Source organism: Doryrhamphus excisus, chromosome 3 (genome assembly GCF_030265055.1).
Source record: "Doryrhamphus excisus isolate RoL2022-K1 chromosome 3, RoL_Dexc_1.0, whole genome shotgun sequence".
Taxonomy (NCBI): domain Eukaryota; kingdom Metazoa; phylum Chordata; class Actinopteri; order Syngnathiformes; family Syngnathidae; genus Doryrhamphus; species Doryrhamphus excisus.
The window spans coordinates 10,731,982-10,753,424 of record NC_080468.1 but is presented as its reverse complement, the minus strand read 5'-3'; the positions used below and the strand labels follow the sequence as shown (position 1 = coordinate 10,753,424).

General features: G+C 40.0%; 1 protein-coding gene across 7 annotated transcripts in view; it reads left to right on the top strand.

Moving 5' to 3' along the window:
- LOC131125283 (cAMP-specific 3',5'-cyclic phosphodiesterase 4D-like) overlaps window positions 1-21,443 on the top strand; it is a 62,392-nt gene that overhangs the window by 31,847 nt on the left and 9,102 nt on the right. For 5 of the 7 annotated variants that reach the window (XM_058066684.1, XM_058066680.1, XM_058066679.1 and 2 more), the window contains 6 exons: window positions 15,727-15,918; window positions 16,146-16,190; window positions 18,797-18,833; window positions 19,160-19,233; window positions 19,324-19,376; window positions 19,457-19,569. In XM_058066684.1, the coding sequence (XP_057922667.1) occupies window positions 15,727-15,918; window positions 16,146-16,190; window positions 18,797-18,833; window positions 19,160-19,233; window positions 19,324-19,376; window positions 19,457-19,569 (514 nt within the window). The remainder of the gene's footprint in view (window positions 1-15,726; window positions 15,919-16,145; window positions 16,191-18,796; window positions 18,834-19,159; window positions 19,234-19,323; window positions 19,377-19,456; window positions 19,570-21,443) is intronic. The other 2 variants (XM_058066686.1, XM_058066681.1) reach the window with 1 other exon arrangement.

Sequence of the window (21,443 nt, the reverse complement as noted above, 5' to 3'; positions counted from 1 at the left end):
TATATCTACTATATTGGCTAATATGAGTGTAGAGGTGACTATAGGGTGTTATTTCACGTCTCGAAGGCTCTAATAATGGTCAAAATTGTATGCTCTAAGTACGAATATAGTTATTTATTATGAATTTATTCATAATGAATCCTACTTTGCAGAAATTCACTTACCGCTGTTGCATCTGGAACCAAATGAACAGTGATAAACGAGGGAATACTGTACAAAAAGTGGATGAGTGTAAAGGTGACTATAGGGTGTTATTTCACATCTCGAAGGCTCTAATAATGGTCAAAATTGTATGCTCTGAGTACGAAAATATTCAGTTTATTCATAATGAATCCTACTTCGCAGAAATTCACTTACCGCGGTTGCGTCTGGAACCAAATGAACTGTGATAAACGAGGGAATACTGTACAGAAAGTGGATGAGTGTAAAGTTGACTATAGGGCTGTTATTTCACGTCTCAAAGGCTCTAATAATGGTCAAAATTGTATGCTGTTAGTACGAAAATATTCTGTTTATTCATAATGAATCCTACTTTGCAGAAATTCACTTACCACCGTTGCGTCTGAAACCAAATTAACTGTGATAAACGAGGGAATACTGTACAGAAAGTGGATGAGTGTGAATGTGACTATAGGGGTGTTATTTCACATCTCGAAGGCTCTAATAATGGTCAAAATTGTATGCTCTATGCACTAAAATATTCTGTTTATTCATAATAAATCCTACTTTGCAGAAATTCACTTCCCGCCATTGCATCTGGAACCAAACGAACTGTGATAAATGAGGGAATACTGTACAGAAAGTGTATGAGTGTAACGGTGACTATAGGGCTGTTATTTCATGTCTCAAAGGCTCTAATAATGATCAAAATTTTATGCTCTAAGTATGAAAATATTCTGTTTATTCATAATGAATCCTACTTTGCAGAAATTCACTTACCACCGTCGATATCGCCTTCTGTACGTAATCATCTTGTTTTGCTTTATGTTGATTAATCATTCAGCGTCTGCTCTGATTTTTCGTATGTTTCCATGTTGATGCTAAATTCTTGGGCTACCAATATTAGAATGGTTGTGCTGTATAATATTAGCGCCACGTTGCTTTTACTGTAAATGCGAATGAAAGGTAATTTTTCATCTTGTGGTCTGCATTCAAGTTTGTGGCTAAATATTTCCAATGTGATGACACTTTTGGAAGCATTTTTTTTGGACATGGCAATCAGTCTCGCTGCTCTCTCCAGTCAGAGTGTACAGCTGGTTGTATCTGCTCGGATTATTGATCTCGCTTCCGTCAACACTACCTGACAAGGTCCAAGTGAACTAAAATGGTGATAGCCAGGAAATGGGTGGGAAGGAGGATTTCACGGTGATTTATGCACTGAGAAATCTAATATGAATTAAGAGCTTTGGGAAGATGGCAGCTTTGGCGTGTGGCATGTGAATGAGGTAACTAAGGTTGTGTTTTTCCGACTACATTTCATAGAAACCGTGTCGACCTGGGAGACATAAATCCTCCTCTTCTTTGATTTATCAGGATGTGTCAAATATGAACTTGGATGTGATTCGATTAGTGGAATACCAAAATGTCTGGCAGCTGTAGGAATCATTTGTTTGCATTAACGCCTATCTGTGAGGTAAATTGTTTCCATCTCCCGGTGGCCGTGATAAACCGATCACGCAGTCGCACTACATGAATCTTGTTTGTGGCAATGATGAAGTCATCGCATGCCTTCAGCACACAATGTCATCACAGCCAAAGAGCATTTTGTCATCATAAATGTGTCCTCCTGAATCATCCGAGGCTTTTAAATGGCCGACAGAGAACATCAGGGGCCGTCGTATATCTGCTTCACAGATAAGACAGTACACATCACTCGTCCCAACGCTTGGGTTTTATGTCCCGATGAAGCGATTTGTTCTTGTAAATAAACATACTGAGTTGACGTTGAGGCTCAGTTGTTCTGCTGTCCAGGGACGAACAAGCCTTCCAGACAAATGCAGAATCACTATCTGGTTGTATCAACTTGTTAAGAGGCATGAAAATCAACAAATGTGTAACAACAAAATACTCAGGACCCACTCATTGGTTCCACTGTGACGAGGGAATTTCCACAAAGTCAGATGACTTATTTATTCCTTAATATTTTTGTGGTTAGAGCACAGAAAACCTGTTTTAACATAATTTGAGCCCTCTAGACATGAACTAGCACCCCTATAGTCACCTTTACACATTTATTACCCAATATAATAGACATAATAACACTAAATAAGCCATTTAAGACATAAATACATCTGAGGCAAGAGGACCACAGGAAAGTTGTAGCAGCTTTTGTGGTTGACCGCGGTTCAGAGTTTCTCAGAATTTTTTTGGTACTTCTTTTTTTTTTTTTATTACAGCATATGAACTTTTCCTGGCCGGCCCTGGCCCTTTAAGAAGAATTGCATTGTGGGACGTTGAGTGTTTCTGTCCTCCTATTGGTTTCTGTCTCCTCGGGCCTGTAAATCATTGTCAATCAATCTCCTTCTACTGCATGTGTCATTGCTAGCTGGCTAGCATGTAAATGGAGGACCTCGGCAACCTCGGAGGAATACTCCAGCAGTATATTTTAACAAGGATACAAAAATACTACAGAATAGCAGAACAATGTCAGCATGAAAAGGCACGGTGAAATATGCGTAAGTGAATAATTTCATGTCTGGCTCTCGCTGTGGTTTGCTAGAGTCCCAAAGCTTTCAAAATGACTTTATAACCTTTTCCAGACTTATAGATCTCAATTAATATCAGTTATGTAAGCGGGGCAAGCACATTTTCACATCGGGCCATGTAGGTTTTCATGATTAAAAAAAACAGCAAGTCAACAGCTCTAACTTGCTAACTTGTATCATGTGACGTTCATGCTATCACCCTTTAGCCTGCTTCTACTGCTTGCTTGTGTATCAGAGGTCAGCGTACACGCCATGTCTAGCAGGCGTCATGGCGGAATACCGTTGTTTTCCAAAGGAAAGATCTGGGCTTACGAATGGTGCTCCCACACACACACACTCACTACTGCCCTGACACACACCCATGCAATTTTTTTTTTTTTAACACACCAGCTGCTCATTTTATGTGCGCGTGTCATCATCCAATTCCGTCATTCAAAACAAATGAAATGCAGCTCACAGTTTTTTCCTTGAAAATCATTTCTGTTAAACCAGGGGTGTCCCAAGTGTGACCCGGGGGACATTTGTGGCCCACAGCTCATTTGTTTGATGGCTCTCAGCATATACTAAAAATGAAATTAAACAGTCCCTACATCAGAACATTACAAGAAGTTTTATGGATAAGATATGATTTTTTTTTCCATTGTATGGCCAGGATGTGTTGGCTTGACAGGCTGGTGACCAGTCCAGGGTGTTCCCCGCCTCTCGCCCAAAAGTCAGCTGGGATAAGCTCCAGCATACCCCCGCAATCGTAATGAGGATAAGCGGCATAGAAAGCGGATGGATGGATGATGTGTAAAAGTATATTTCAGTTCAACAAATAAAAATAACCTTTTTAGCTTTCGAAATATTCATTTTCTACCCATTTTTCCTCACAAAAGTCGAGGGGGTGCTGGAGCCTATCCCAGCTGTCTTTGGGTGAGAGGCGGGGTACACCCTGGACTGGTGGCCAGCCAATCACAGGGAACATATAGACAAACAACCATTCACACTCACATTCATACCTATGGACAATTTGGAGTCGCTAATTAACCTAGCATGTTTTTGGAATGTGGGAGGAAGCCGCAGTACCCAGAGAAAACCCACACACAGGGAGAACATGCAAACTAGAACCCCTACATGCTAACCACTCGGGCACCGTGCGGCTTGGGATCCCTTAGTTATAAATAAAATGACAGTAAAACACTATTAGAGCCCTCTAGACATGAAATGGCACCCCTATAATCATCTTTATACTTGTATTACACAATATAGTAGACATAAAAAGTACCAATAATTATCAATACCAATAATTATTGGCCTGATATCAGCATAACAATCGGTTGATATTCGTATCAGATTTTTTTCTGGATAGTGAAAATTAATATTATTAATTATTATTAATATAAAAATGTTGTATATAATACATGTGTGTTCATTCTACCACAGGGGATATGTCATGTTACACATATCGGTATCGGCTGATGTTGGTATCGGAAATTGAGAGTCGGACATTATAGGCATATCGATTTTCGGCAAAATAGCCAATATCGGACATCCTGAGTAAAAAGGGAACTGCATATCATTCACGGTGTCTTTGAATGCATCTTCTGAATGCCTTATATTTGTATTTTAGTTCACCAAACCTTTTTTATGCTTGAAAATACTCACTTTAGGCAAAAAAAATATTTTTTTGACTACGAATAAGCCATATTCAACCACAAAATATCATGATTTATTCTTGAATATATTATATAAAAGCCGTGATAGAGTACCCGGAGAAAACCCACGCATGCACGGGGAGAACATGCAAACTCCACACAGAGATAGGTGGAATTGAACCCTGGTCTCCTAGCTGTGAGGTCTGCGTGCTAAACACTCGACCGCCGTGCAACCCCGCTTTTGAAATCTATCCTTCAATTTTCCTGTATGGACAAAGTTTAGAGTTCAAGTAAAGAAACATCTACACAACTCTGTAGAAAGTTGTGCGTCTTATTCAGGACGCATATCAGCAGTGATCTCCAGTGACTTTCTCCATCTAAAGGTCAGTAAGGTGGCTGCCGAATGCTACATCAGCTCACATCCATTCAAACTATTTTCAACGCCCTGCGTCTGAACAATGGCCGTACGAGCACAAAGCCGTTCCATAAGGTCTGGCTGTGCTTAGCTGTCATTTAAACATGAGCACGCTGTGTTTTTGTAGCAGGGTGATACATGGGGCCGAGAGGATTGTGTTATTCTTGTTTTATTAACAAGGTGGGATTAGGCAGCAATGGGGAAAAGGTCACAAACATGAAGCGCCATTGCAAATCTGTTCTTGCAATCTGTTCTGGTGAATAATTCCTGTTGGAATAAGCGATATGCCAGCCACCGTGCCGCTTTGGGGGCATGAATGGGTAACAGGCATATTAAGAGGTAGCCATATTGTCCAGCACTTCATTACCGATATTGGCAACATCTCTTCCCTCAAACTAATGTCATGTCATGTCATGAACATGTGATGATTCTTTCACTGTTAAGCCAATGACACAAATACTGGAAATCCTGGAATCACTGCACTGGCTCCCTGTGGAACTGAGGATTGAATATAAGATGGCCCTCCTCACGCACCAGCGTGTACACGGTGACGCTCCAGCCTACCTAAAGGAACTCCTCCTCCCCCAGACTTCCTCACGCACCCTTCGCTCTCGCACAGCCAACCTCCTCGGGGTCCCCAGAACTGCACAGCATGGGCGATCGAGCCTTCTGCTCGGCTGCTCACAGTCTGTGGAATGCTCTTCCCAACCATCTGAGAGCGCCACAGACTGTGGTCTCCTTTAAACGGAGCCTTTGCTTAGCCTTTTGTTAAATATATATATTTATATATACCTTTTGTTGTGTTGTTTTATCGCTTCACTGTGGGTTTTATGCTTTCTTTGTAGCAGTTTGAGATTTCTGTAATGTAAAGTGCAAAATTTAAATAAAATGTATTATTATTATTATTACTGCAATACGCAATGCAAATTATCGAAAAAGTGTATATAATTATTGTAAACATTTCAGAATGATTCTTTGTCTGCCATTAGAAGCTTTACTCCCCCTGCGTATTTACACTTTCACACTTTGTTGCTATAGCAACCTGTAAGAATCCGGAGCCGGATGCAGCTTTTTTTGTTAACACGATCACTTTTATTGTGCTTTTTTTCATGAAATGTATATAATTATTAGCATATCTACATGTGTTGCTTTACAACAGGGGTGTTCAAAGTGCAGTCCAGGGGCCATTTGGGAGGATGATGTCATAATATTATGAAAAAACGTTTTTTTAAATAGGAAAGAAAATTAGGTAATATTTTGAACATGCAAAACAATGACTAAAGTTGTTGTTTTTTGAAAATTAGCTTGCGGAAAAGGTTATAATGTGCAAAATATTACGGGAATGAAGTCATAATTATGAGAAGAAAATGTACAACAATTGAAATATTATATTAAATAATATATAATATAATGAATATTATAATGAAATTTCTTTCAAGAAATGGAAAAAAACACAGGAATTTTGTGGGTAGAAAGTCAAAATAATAAAAGAATAAAAAGTGACAATTTTACAAGAATAAACGTATAGTATTATGAGGGGAAAAAATCATTTTAGTAGGCATGGAGGTTTTGTTTTTTTTCTTTTTGTAAAAGGGATAAAAGTGGTAAAATTATAAGAAACAAACAAAACAACATTAAGTTGTAATTTTTTTAATATTAGAAGAAATGGAAAAAACGCAGGAATTTTGTGGGTAGAAAGTCAAAATAATAAAAGAAAAAAGTGACAATCTTATGAGAATAAACGTATAGTATAATGAGGAAAAAATTCATTTTAGTAGGCATGGAGGTTTTGTTTTTTTTCTTTTTGTAAAAGAGATAAATTATAAGAAACGAACAAAACAAAGTTGTAATTTTTTTAATATTAGGTTTCGAGGAAAAAGTTATATTATGAGAATAAAGATAAAATATTGTGGGAATAAAATCATAGTATTACATTTATGAGTAAAACATGACAAGTAAAAATAACTCTGAAAATATAAAACTTTCTTATGGAATTTGAATCCTTAAGCTAATGTCAGCGGTCCTTCCCATAGTTTACGGGTCAGACACCAAAACCGCATTATTACTGGATTATGGGCTCGCCTGTCACGATGTGGGCGTCACCCTCCCGTGACAGCTCCTTTTAGTTTCCTCCCTTGCCTCTGTTCTGGTTTTCATGCCCTTATTTTGGTACTACTTCCTTTCTTGTTCCCTTCTGCTTTCTCTGACTCATTTCACACACCTGTCTCTAATTTCCACTCTCCCTATTTAGTTCAGGTGTGTGCTCTTTTGTTTGTGGCTTCATTGTCTTTGTTTTTGGTTTGCCTGTAGTTGCTGCCTACATTGCTTAAACTCCATTAAATCCCTTGTACCTACATTTTTGGTCCTGCTCTCTGCATCCTGGGGTCGCATCGCTAAGCTCGCAAGCCTGCTCGTGACATCGCCTACCCGAGTCATTGAGAAGTCAAGAATGAAACCGTCCATCAAACAGAAAGAAAGATACAGAGTATTTTATTCATGATTGGTTAGCTTTAGTATACCATGTTCAAAAAAACAACAAATTCCGAGACATATCATATTCTAAAATTGTTGGTTTTGCTTCAAAATGCACCCATTTTGTTGTATTTGCTGTTAGATGGGGTTGAGGTCAGGGCTCCTCATCCACAGTCACGCAGGCAAAGAAAAGGCAACCCATGACATAGCTTGTGTCTGGAACTAACTCTCGTGATGAATGGCGGGTCAGGTGACAGGTAGCCCTGCTTCACGGGGCCTATCGCCTCGTTCTCGCTCGCTCGGTAGCGGCAGTATTTTAACGCTGGGGATGGGATTGACGTGGACGTGACGCAGGCGGGGTGTCGAGTATCAGGGCCACTGACAGGGTGCCATCAATCACGCTTTTTCACCAGTCGGCCGCTTAAGTAACAAGCAAGGCGACAGACGCGCCTCTCTCGTTACATGGCTTCATGGCACTTGGGAAGTTTGATTCTGGATAGCGGATACCACTTTAACATGATCAGTAAAAGCCTGCCGTTATTCCCTTTGCAACGCTTTACTTGATATAGTTTTCAGGGAACGTATATTTAGATTTTACCTTCTGCAGTGTCACCCATGACCAGTAGAGGGACCCTGTCCTCATAGTGACTCAGTTGATGTATTGCAACAGCCAGGTCTACAGCTACTATACTACACAGATATTACGCCAAATGTATACAACAGTACCCCACTCAACAGGGTTATGTGTGATTGTTTTTATTTATACTTTAGTATTTTTGTCACTGTGGCTGAGATTGTAAAGGGAAAGAAAGAAAAAGTGGGCGGGTGTGACTGGTGGGCATGTGCAAGACCAACCAGATAAACCGGAACATTGTTTCTATGGGGACTTAGTCCAGACAGCATATGCTTGGGTACTGACCTTCAATGTATACCAAAATTATTGTGTAGTTGCTTACAGTTTTAGCTAGGCATGTTTCTACCCTATTTTTTTTACTGTTTTTTGTTGCATTCATTACAAACACACATATGCACAATAGCTCCTCAACTAGCATCTCAACTCAAATGATTGGGATTGGGATTCCAACCATCCACATAAATCCAACACTATGCATGCCTGTATGTGGCTACATATGGGATGAAAAATATGAAAAACATTCTTCATGCGTTGCTGTTCTACGTTCTATGACGATAAATCGAGAGTTACAGTATTGTCTTTTTTCTTTAATGCACACATATGACATACATAAATACATACAAAATACATAAAAACATTTATAAGCATCCCCCCTACACACTGATCACAATCCATATAGGGGGTGGGTGTCCAAAGTGTGGTCCTCTGCATATTATAATAGTCGAATTAACTGATTATTAGGACGGCACGACGGTCCAGTGGTTAGCGCGCAGACCTCACAGCTAGGAGACCAGGGTTCAATTCCACCTTCGGCCATCTCTGTGTGGAGTTTGCATGTTCTCCCCGTGTTTTTCTCCAGGTACTCCGGTTTCCTCCCACATTCCAAAAACATGCTAGGTTAATTGGCCACTCCAAATTATCCATAGGTATGAATGTGAGTGTGAATGGTTGTTTGTCTATATGTGCCCTGTGATTGGCTGGCCACCAGTCCAGGGTGTACCCCGCCTCTCGCCTGAGGACAGCTGGGATAGGCTCCAGCACCCCTGCGACCCTCGTGAGGAAAAAGCGGTAGAAAATGAATGAACTGATTTTTAATTAGATATATTATGAGGTATTGTTAACTGTATCAAAATGGCCGCATGCCCCCTTGGCCACCCCCCGATGTAGGCCATTGATGTGTGTACTGTGTGTGGTAAGTCATCATCCAGTGGCCTATGCTGAACTCACAGCAAATGAGCAAGAGCATCAAACTGGAAGTGAAGCGGCAGCGAGGGAAATACGTGGGCGATGTTGTGATCGGCGGTCTAATTTTAGCTTGGCATGGGCTTCAAATAGAAACCTCACCATAAATATTCATGAATGGGGGGAAGAACCAGCGGGAGAGCAAAGCGTACGGAGGGAGGAGGGGGGGAGAGAGAGTCTGTGTACTCTACCTGAAATGCTATTTTTAGCTCCATCGCTGCCTCTTTCGGTCTACCCCCCCCCCCCCCCCCCTCCACCATGCAAGAGGTGGCTAAATTTAGCAGCATGGAGACAGAAGTGTGATGCGGGAACCAAAATAGAAGCAAGTTTATGGTGGAAGCACGCAGGGGGTGTCGCATCATTTGGAAGGACTGAAAGGTGACAGATGGAGAAAATAGGAAGGATGGGTGAAATGGGTGCAGATCACATGAGTACTTAATACAGCGCAGGTGTGTGAAGGAGCATGTGCAGTCAAGCAGTGATGATTCTCACGCACACACTTCACCACAGATTTTTATAAAATATATTTACACCTTGTTCTATTTATGTCATGCCTTGCTCTCATCCTGGCACCCTCGCCCCTCCCTGTCTTCCCTGTGACTCCTCTGCTGCATATAGTGCAGTCAGTGTGTTTGAATGTGTCACATGAATGGAGGAGCGAGGGCTTCTCTTCGGCTGCTGTTATGTAATAGCCAGTAACACACCAGCGTCTTGTCCTCATGCAGCATCCTCATTGGGTAGCCGGAGGATGGAGGATGGGAGGGGGATTTTTTTTTTCTTTGCATACTGCAGTTGCAACATCCCTTTCATTAAAAAGAAGCAATTGTAGTTCCAAATACTAGTGGCGCACATGCTGAATATGAACATTTTTAGTTTCATACTGAATGTATTGATAAATGATGAATATTCATGTTAGCATACGGCATGTACGCTAGTCCAAAAAAAACATGGTCTACAACAGCTTTGTGGTTAAAGTATCTAACTCCACTTCCTGTTTAAACTACAATAGAGATTTTGCGTCAGTGACCTCTGACCTCATATAGCGTATGTTGTTTTGGATGACGTGTCCTGCCTTTGTCTATATCAGGGGTCTCAAACTCAATTTACTTGGGGGCCACTGGAGGTAGGGTCTGGGCGAGACTGGGCCCCATCAGGTTTTCAAAAAAAAAAATAAATAAATAACGCATTTATTAAAAACAGAAAAATGAATAAACTTTGCTTTGGTTTCGATATTCTACAAGAAAAGCTCTGATAAAACATTCCACTGTTCTCAAATATCTTAATTTTTATTTTTCTACACAAAATAAGATGAAAAATAAATAAACAAATCAAGAATAAAGAAAATCAATCAATCAGTAATAAATAAATAAATATAATAATAATAATAATAAAACGGCAAATAATAAAAACTTAAGAAACCACATATAGTTGGTGGGTAGACATATTATTTTTTTCAGATTAAAATGAACAAAGCATTATTAGAGCCCTGTAGACATGACAAAACACGACTATAGTCACATTTATACTCTTTTTATTTACAACATATTGCGCAACTGCAGGGTCTTGAGACGCATGCTAACTCGCAAACTAGAGAGCTAGCGACCTAAACGGTAGCCTTCAAGTTATTTCCTTTAAACTTAAATAGCCAAAAACTTACCACTTCCACACGGATAGGGAGGATAACTATTAACAGTTATTTAACCTTTAACATGAACATTAATCAAATGTAATAATTTTTTCTGGGTACATGATACCATACAGCATCCAAATTGCACTAACATTAAACTTTCATATCAAGTGTGTCCTGCGGGCCACATTTGGCCCGCGGGCCGCGTGTTTGAGACCCCCGGTCTATATGGAGTGAAAAAAAAACCCCAGCGGTACAAGACATCGTCATCTAATCTGACTTTAGTTCATAATGATATTTGAACATCAGTGACCTCATCTGAGTGCAAGAGTGCCCTTGCTAGTGCAGAGCGCTTTGTGCTCGGCTAATAGGTTTTCTACCGTGGAGTCCCTGTGATTGTTTACACAAGGGGACGTGTCTCTGGGTTGAGGTGTCAGCAGAGTGGCTGAAAGCAAAGTGGATCAAAGCAGAAACGTGCCCAGCCTGTGAAGAAGGACCCAGTCATGATTTTGTAACTTGACGTCACCTCATCGTGTTTGATCAAGAGGAAATCCCGCCTCACCTGAACACCGAGCTATTTTTAGACTCGGGCTCTGACATGAACACACTGTTTGGGCACGCATACCGCTTAAGGATGTTCATGAGACCTCACATCCTCTCGAGAGGACTCTTACCGCGGTACTTTTCTGTTTTGTCATGTTTCTACTGGCTGACCTCCATTGATCCGTGTGTCTTTATTGTACAATGGAACCTCTAAAGTCAAACACAATCTGTTGCAGGAAGCTGGTAGACATCTACGTGACCTGTGCTACAAGTGTAAACCCTAATGCCTTCATCCTTCTTTCTAAATCAGATATTTTCACAGAGCATAGAAAACCTATTCCGACCTTCCTAATACGATTTTTCACATTATTAGAACTTTTTAGACATGAACTACCTTTACACTGGTATTACCCAATATCTTCTTCTTCTTTCTCTTCGGGCTTTTCCCATCAGGGGTCACCACAGCAAATCAATCTCCTCCATCCAACCCTGTCTTCTGCATCTGTCTCTCTCATACCAACTACCCTCATGTCCTCCTTCACTACATCCATAAACCTAAACTCTCTAAACGCAGCATCCTTCTACCAATATATTCACTATCTCTCCTCTGGACATCTCCTCTGGACCCAACCGTTTCAGTATGGCCTCTCTGACTTTATCTCCAAGGTCTCTAACATGTAATGTCCCTCTGATGTATTTGTTCCTGATCCTATCCATCCTGGTCACTCGAAATGAGAACCTCAGCATCCTCATCTCTGCTACCTCCAGTTCTGCGTCCTGTCTTTTCCTCAGTGGCAATGTCTCTAGACCAGGGGTCTCAAACTCAATTTACTTGGGGGCCACTGGAGCTAGGGTCTGGGCAAGACTGGGCCGCATCATGTTTTCAAAAAAAAAACCCCAAAAAAAACGCATTTATTAAAAACAGAAAAATGAATAAACTTTGCTTTGGTTTTGATTTTCTACAAGAAAAGCTCTGATAAAACATTCCACTGTTCTCAAATATCTTACTTTTTATTTTTCTACACAAAATAAGATGAAACATAAATAAACAAATCAAGAATAAAGAAAATCAATCAATCAGTAATAAATAAATATAATAATAATAATAATAAAACGGCAAATAATAAAAACTTAAGAAACCACATATAGTTGGTGGGTAGACAAATTATTTTTTCCAGATTAAAATGAACAAAGCATTATTAGAGCCCTGTAGACATGACAAAACACGACTATAGTCACATTTATACTCTTTTTATTTACAACATATTGCGCAACTGCAGGGTCTTGAGACACATGCTGACTCGCAAACTAGAGAGCTAGCGACCTAAACGGTAGCCTTCAAGTTATTTCCTTTAAACTTAAATAGCCAAAAACTTACCACTTCCACACGGATAGGGAGGATAACTATTAACAGTTATTTAACCTTTAACATGAACATTAATCAAACGTAATATTTTTTTCTGGGTACATGATACCATACAGCATCCATATCAAACTTGTGCGGGCCGCACTAACATTAAACTTTCATATCAAGGCGTGTTTGAGACCCCTGCTCTAGACCAAACATTATAGCTGGTCTCACCACAGTTTTGTATACCTTTCCTTTCATTTTAGCTGAAACTCTTCTATCACACATCACTCCCGACACTTTTCTCCACCCGTTCCATCCTGCCTGCACACGCCTCTTCACCAAATAACACCATTAAAGCATGAATAAGACTCAAGTTTTGTGTATTACAATAAGGGAGGGCAGGAAGTGATGTGTAGGGTTCAGAGTTGAGTTTTAGCCCAGTTCAACAGCGCCATGTTGTGCCTCCAGCTTTCAGCACCTTCTCATTGTGTTCTCGGCTTCATTTTATTGTTTTGTTTGCCTGCACGTTGACACACCAGCTCTAAATGTAACGCCAATTTTAGTGTACTTTGAGGGCGTCAACAACACTTTCCCACATGTCACAATGTCACACCCTCAGCAGCGTATAATTTGGGGCTTTTATTGTGGTGCTCATAATGGCTTTGCTTCCTTCTGCACTGTGGTTTTCCTGTTACAGATAAAAGTTGACTTGAGTGTGGTGAAAGCTTGTGATATTTTTAATTGGGGCGATTGTGTTTTATCGTCATTTTTGTGGCCCATTGTCCCTGGAATTTTTTTTTCCACTTAAGACTTAGATTCCACATTGTTTTGGTCCCATTTGAACCAGTAAACACATACAGTCATGTGAAAAAGGGTTTTCCTCGTTCCTGAGTTCCTTATTTTGTTGCACTTAAATGTTTCAGATCATCAAACTAATTTCCATATTAGTCAATGTCAACACAACTGAACACAAAATGCTGTTTTTAAATTCCATCCCATTTCATTTTCCTCCGCTTATCCGGAGGCAGGAGTCTCAGTAGGGAAGCCCAGACTTCACGGTCCCCGACCACCTCCTCCAACTCCACCAGGGGGACACCCAGGCCAGCTGTGAGACATAATCCCTCCAGCGTGTCCTTGGTCTGCCCCGGGGCCTCTTCCCGACTGGGCATGCCCCGGAATACCTCACCAGGGAGGAGTCCGGGAGGCATCCGGACTGGATGCCTGAGCCACCTCAAATGGCTCCTCTGGATGTGAAGGAGAAGCGGCTCTACTCTGAGCCCCTCCCACATGACTGAGCTCATCACCCTATCCTCACCCTATCCTCACCCGATCTCAAACCTACATGAAAAAGTGATTGCCGCCCTGATTAATTGAGATCTGTCTTGTCAGTCTGGAAAATGTTACAAAGCCATTTCTAAAGCTTTAGGACACCAGCAAACCACAGTGAGAGCCATTATCCACAAATGGTGAAAACATGGAACCAAAATGAACCCACCAGCATGGTGACGATTCATCCAAGAGGTCACAAAAGACCCCACAACAACATCCAAAGAACTGCAGGCCTCACTTGCCTGCAAAAACGAGTTCCAAGACCACAACCACTACTAACAAAAAGGCTCATCTCAATTTTGCCCGAAAACATCTAGATCAGGGGTCTCAAACTCAATTTACCTGGGGGCCACTGGAGCTAGGGTCTGGGCAAGGCTGGGCCGCATCAGGTTTTCAAAAAAAAAAAAAAACGCATTTACTTAAAATAGAAAAATATACAAACTTTTTCAGTGCTTTGGTTCCGATTTTCTACAATAAAAGCTCTGATAAAACATTCCACTGTTCTCGAATATCTTAATTTTTATTTTTCTACACAAAATAAGATGAAAAATAAATAAACAAATCAAGAATAAAGAAAATCAATCAATCAGTAATGAATAAATATAATAATAATAATAATAAAACGGCAAATAATAAAAACTTAAGAAACCACATATAGTTGGTATGTATAGTATAATTTTTTCTGGGTACATGATACCATACAGCAGGGGTCTCAAACACGCGGCCCACGGGCCAAATGTGGCCCGCAGGACACGAGTTTGAGGCCCCCGCCTTGATATGAAAGTTTAATGTTAGTGCGGCCCGCGCAAGTTTGATATGGATGCTGTATGGTATCATGTACCCAGAAAAAATTATTACGTTTGATTAATGTTCATGTTAAAGGTTAAATAACTGTTAATAGTTATCCTCCCTATCCGTGTGGAAGTGGTAAGTTTTTGGCTATTTAAGTTTAAAGGAAATAACTTGAAGGCTACCGTTTAGGTCGCTAGCTCTCTAGTTTGCGAGTTAGCATGTGTCTCAAGACCCTGCAGTTGCGCAATATGTTGTAAATAAAAAGTATAAATGTGACTATAGTCATGTTTTGTCATGTCTACAGGGCTCTAATAATGCTTTGTTCATTTTAATCTGAAAAAAATAATTTGTCTACCCACCAACTATATGTGGTTTCTTAAGTTTTTATTTTTTGCCGTTTTATTATTATTATATTTATTTATTTATTACGGATTGATTGATTTTCTTTATTCTCGATTTGTTTATTTATTTGTCATCTTATTTTGTGTAGAAAAATAAAAATATAAGATATTTGAGAACAGTGGAATGTTTTATCAGAGCTTTTCTTGTAGAAAATCGAAACCAAAGCAAAGTTTATTCATTTTTCTGTTTTTAATAAATGCGTTTTTTTTGTTTTTTTTTGGAAAACCTGATGTCTCAGTCTCACCCAGACCCTAGCTCCAGTGGCCCCCAGGTAAATTGAGTTTGAGACCCGTGCCATACAGCAAGCATATCAAACTTGCGCGGGCCGCACTAACATTAAACTTTCATATCAAGGCGGGGGCCTCGAACTAGTGTCCTGCGGGCCACATTTGGCCCGCGGGCCGCATGTTTGAGACCCCTGAAGCAAAAACAAAAGTTTCTTTTTTGGAAGGTGTGTGACAAACATGCATTAAAATAAGAAATCAAACACTTTTACACAGCACTGTATATGCAACAAACACAGGGTGTGTGACGTGACCACTAAAAATCATTCATCATTTATTCTTTCTATTTGCAGCTTTGACGTGGAGAATGGATTGTCAGTGGGGCGCAGTCCCTTGGACCCTCAGGCCAGCCCGGGTTCTGGTCTGGTCCTCCAGGCCAACTTTCCCCATAGTCAGCGGCGGGAATCTTTCCTCTACCGCTCGGACTCTGACTTCGACTTGTCCCCCAAGGGTCCTTCCAAAAACTCCTCCACTGCAACTGACCTGTAAGTACTGGCGGGCGAGGTTGCCACTATAGTATAGGATATAATATAGGATTAGGACCGCTTCTATTCTTCTCTGAATATTTGCATTACTTAACTTAGTTAAGTTTTATTTTCCCGCACATGGAATTATTAGTCATTATTATGCCTTAAAGGATAAAGGATGTCCAAAAATGAAACACTAAAAGCGACAGGCCCCTTCACCGCCTCATGACTGTCTGTTTTTAAAGGGAAGAAAGCTTGAAGCACTGGGAGGTCAACTGGTTATCATCTCGGTGAGACGAATGTGATAGAAAATAATAATAATAATCCTATAATTGATTCTATAACTGATTTTGTTCCCTTAAGCCCACTTACCCTGCTAGTCTTCCCTCCTGACAAAAATCACTGAAACCTTACCTGAATTAAAACCTAATTCACCTTCGACCCCCTTGGTTCCCCCTAAAACACTGTGTTCTGTTTTATTTGTACATGCATGAGATAGCAAGAAAGAACCACCCTTTTTTTTGTCTTACTTGTGCTCCAAACTCCTGCTCCACCCACTTTGTTTTCAACAGTGCATGGCATCCATGGTTTTTCATGTATTGTACACTATCACATTCTTTTGATAGTTATAAGACAGGGGTGTCCAAATTGCAGCCAAGGAGTCATTTGCGAACCACCCCACATTGTAAAAATATTATTTAACAGGATTATTTTAATTCAATAACACCAAAATGGAAAAACAGCAGTCAACTAGGGATGTCCAATATTGTTTTTTTTTGCTGAAAACCGATATTGTCCAACTCTCAATTTCCGATACCGATATCAGCTGATACCGATATGTGTAACATGACATATCTCCTGTGGTGGAATGAACACATGTGTCTTGTGTACAGCATTTTATTCAATATTGGTTTTCATGATCGGGAAAAAAATCTGATACCAATGTCAACCGATATTGCATTTTTATGCTGCTATCGGGCTGATAATTATTGGTACTATACTATACGTCTACATATTGGGTAATAGAAGTATAAAGGTGACTATAGGGGTGCTATTATCAGTACCGATAATTATCTGACATCCCTAGAATAAACACTTAACATTGTGCAGGAAAATATATAATTTCAGTATTTAAATATATATATATATACATTAGGGTGCATCAAATTTGTATGGAAAATTTTAAATTCATAATATCAATTTGGCTGGCATTCCATTTTTTTCTAATGAACATAAAAATGTCTTTTGCAAAGTTTTGAGGAAATCCATTGAGATTTCGGAGTGCCACCTCACATAAACTTTTGGAAAATTTCGGAAAATGTGCAATTTCTAGTCTAATTGCCAAAAAGTTGACCTGGAAATGTTGAGTACAATGAACTTCTATACGGCATCATTTTCTATAGGGTTATCAAAGGGGGCCCAGACCAAAGACCAGAGGGCAGCATCTTAGGAGAGCTGGTGGGTTGTGCTGCACAGTAAAATAAAAATAAAATAAAAATTAAATAATAAAATAATAAATGGACAAGTGTATATCAGATTACAGTACTACTCTCAATAAATATAAAGCATCAGTGATACTGTCTACTCTATATAACTGTTATTGATGTTATGCTTGCTCAGCTATTAGCTAACTGTCATTAGCAAACTGTAGCTAGCTAATGTTAGCTACAGTAGAGGCAATGAGCGCTAAATGCCTATAAATATGACTACAAATCATTCAAATTACAAAGACAAAACCACAAATTTCCTAGTAATATGTAATAGGAGTATAAATACCAACAAAAACATAAAGATCATTTGAGAGTTCTTGAGCTGCAGTCTTTGCTGACCTCAAATCTCCATGGCGACCATTGAACTGTTCACCACTTTATTCCACAAAAACAGATGTATGGTGGCACCCCTAAATAATCATGGATTGGAAAAATATTTTCTATGTGTTGTTTCTACATATATTGGAACACTTTTAGTACCCAGCCATATCAAAATTCAATAATTGGGTTTTTTGATGCTCCCTAATAGTACAAATATAATAACAAAAAAAGTAACCCTATTATGAGAAATATTCATTCATTCATTCATTTTCTTCCGCTTTTTCCTCACGAGGGTCGCGGGGGTGCTGGAGCCCATCCCAGCTGTCTTGGGGCGAGAAGCAGGATATATACCCTGGACTGGTGGCCAGCCAATCACAGGGCACATATAGACAAACAACCATTCACACTCACATTCATACCTATGGACAATTCCGAGTGGCCAATTAACCTAGCATGTTTTTGGAATGTGGGAGGAAACCGGAGTATCCGGAAAAAACCCACACATGCACGGGGAGAACATGCAAACTCCACACAGAGATGGCCGAGGGTGGAATTGACCCTGGTGTCCTAGCTGTGAGGTCTGCGTGCTAACAACTGGACCGCCGTGCCGCCCCATATAGTACATATATAATAAAAAAGTAACCCTATTATGAGAAATAAACAAAACAAAATAAAGTTGCAATTAAGTTGGGGGAAAAGTTATAATTTTCTGGAAATTTTGTCATAATGAAGTCAAAGAGCTAAATGCTAAAGTGTAAAATTAAGTCTTTCCTTATTTCCTTAAATATCAACATAAACCTTCTATTCGATCATTTTCAGTATGTTTGGACACCCCTGTTTGAACACTATAAGTTACCCGTTTTCTGAGATTTATTTTTTACAATTCACTAGGTACATGTACCTAGTCTCACACTAGTATATAAAGCAAAGTATTCATTTACTGCGTTCATAACGGTGAATGTAGTGTGCAGTTGTGTAGAAATACACTGCATCACACTGTAATAGGTGTACCTAATGTGAAATAAATATATTTACTGTGTGTCATGGAGTTGAACACTTTTTTGTTTGTGTGTCCTCACATGCAGACATACAGAAGACATGATTGTCACACCATTTGCACAGGTGAGTCCTACACATCAACTCACACACACACACACACACACACACCCATTAAAGGCATTACAATGACATAGTCTTGTACAGCAAGCTGAAGGAGAAAAAAAAAGAATACAATACGACAGAGTACACAGAGGACTTTCTGAGTGCTGAGTCAGTGCTACAGATGGAGCGACAGGCATGACATTGTTATGTCATCAAAACAGCACAGAGGGAGAGTAGTGCCTCCACTAGTGTAGGTAGATGCCTGCCATTGTGTCTTGATTGAGCAAAAGAGGACTACAAAAATGCTGTTGAACGTGACGTGAAGAGGCCTTTTGTTCGCCTCGTAGGTCCTCGCCAGCCTGAGGACAATCCGCAGTAATTTTGCGGTCATCACCGGCCAGCAAGATCGGCCAGCCAGCAAGTAGGTGTTTTTGGGAAATGTTTGCACAAGCGAGTGACAATAACATGGAATCGAGTTATAGTCAAGTAAATGGATGGTCTGGGTCCGCAGGACACGATCATCTGGCAGCAACCCGCCATCCATGTGTAAGACCAGTCTCGCAGGTCAGTGGTTTCTCCTTACATTTGCAATCACAAATATTTTAAAGTAATTGAATTGAATATTAATGATTTTTTTTAAACAGAGGAGCCCCACCAGCAGTTGGCTATTGAGACTCTGGATGAGCTGGACTGGTGCCTTGAACAACTGGAGACCCTGAAGACCCGACACTCTGTCAGCGAGATGGCGTCCAACAAGGTACTTTTACCAGTAACACGTCTCCATGCATCTTTGCATTCAGGCAACTACAGTCCGAGAATCAGCCACTTTGCGGTTTGAATTTCGCAGCTTGACTCTATCACGGTTTTTATATAATATATTCAATAATAAATCATGATATTTTGTGGTTTAATATGGCTTATTCGTAGACAAAAAAAAAATGCCTAAAGTGAGCATTTCCAAGCATAAAAACGGAAAAATACAATACAAAATAAAATACAAATACAAGATATGAAGATAATACAAAAGATAATACACAAGATATGAAGAAATACAAAATAAAATAAAATACAAATATAAGGCATTCAGAAGATGCATTCAAAGACACTGTGAATGATATGTAGTTTCCTTTTTACTAAGGATGTCCGATATTGGCTTTTTTGCCGAAAACCGATATGCCGATAATGTCCAACTCTCAATTTCCGATACCAACATCAGCCGATACCGATATGTGTAACATGACATATCCCCCGTGGTAGAATGAACACACATGTATTATATACAACATTTTTTAAATATTAATTTTCACGATCCGGAAAAAAATCTGATACAAATATCAACCAATTTTTATGCTGATATCAGGCCAATAATTATTGGTACTGATAATTATTGGTACTTTTTACGTCTACTTTATTGTGTAATACAAGTATAAAGATGATTATAGGTGTGCCATTTCATGTCTAGAGGGCTCTAATAGTGTTTTACTGTCATTTTATTTATAACTAAGGAATCCCAAGCCGCACGGTGCCCGAGTGGTTAGCATGTAGGGGTTCTAGTTTGCATGTTCTCCCTGTGTGTGGGTTTTCTCCGGGTACTGCGGCTTCCTCCCACATTCCAAAAACATGTTAGGTTAATTGGTGAGTCTAATATGTCCATAGGTATGAATGTGAGTGTGAATGGTTGTTTGTCTATATGTGTCCTGTGATTGGCTGGCCACCAGTCTAGGGTGTACATTGCCTTTCAGCTGGGATAGGCTCCGGCATACCCCTGCGACCCAAATGAGGGTAAGCGTCATAGAAAATGGATGGGTGAAATAAGACCGGAGTTCGATTCCACCCTCGGAAGTGTGGAGTTTGCATGTTCCAAATTGTCCATAGGTATGAATGTGAGTGTGAATGGTTGTTTGTCTATATGTGCCCTGTGATTGGCTGGCCACCAGTCCAGGGTGTACCCCACCTGTCGCCCCAAGACAGCTGGGATAGGCTCCAGCACCCCCACGACCCTCGTGAGGATAAGCGGTAGGAAATGAATGAATGAAATAAGGAATCCCACTTTGCTGAAATTCAGTTACCACGGTCATGTCTGGAGCCAATTAACCATGATGAATGAGGGATTACTGTACGGTCAATTCATTCTATCGAGGCAGTCCCCTCCAGGAATTTACTAGCTTTTTTGTCATTATTGCAGCCTAAATTGTCTGATTTCACAGCAGCTTCTTACCAAAGTTGTGGCAAAAGTTGTGACCTTTTGAGGCAATTTTTTTCAATCACATTGCATCATCACATTATCATATTATCAATGTTTTAAGTGTTGCTTATAACCTTACCCCTAAAAGAGTTTTTTCCCATGAATTGTAATGGATTTACTCAATAAAGTGTACCTTTATGCTTTGCATATGTACAGTACATACATCTCTACACTAGTAGACCTACATTGTGTTCCATCTGCTGACATTTTTATACATGTGACCAATTCACATACGGGAGTTCATAGTTTACAAAACAAACCCCACCAAAGGTTCCCTTATTGTCTGCGGTCTGCTCTGTCGCCTACAAGTTGCAGACACTTTCCATGTATGACGTAGTTTTCCCCCGCTTTCGTTGAGAACCTTGAGGAAATGTTGAGCGTGATAA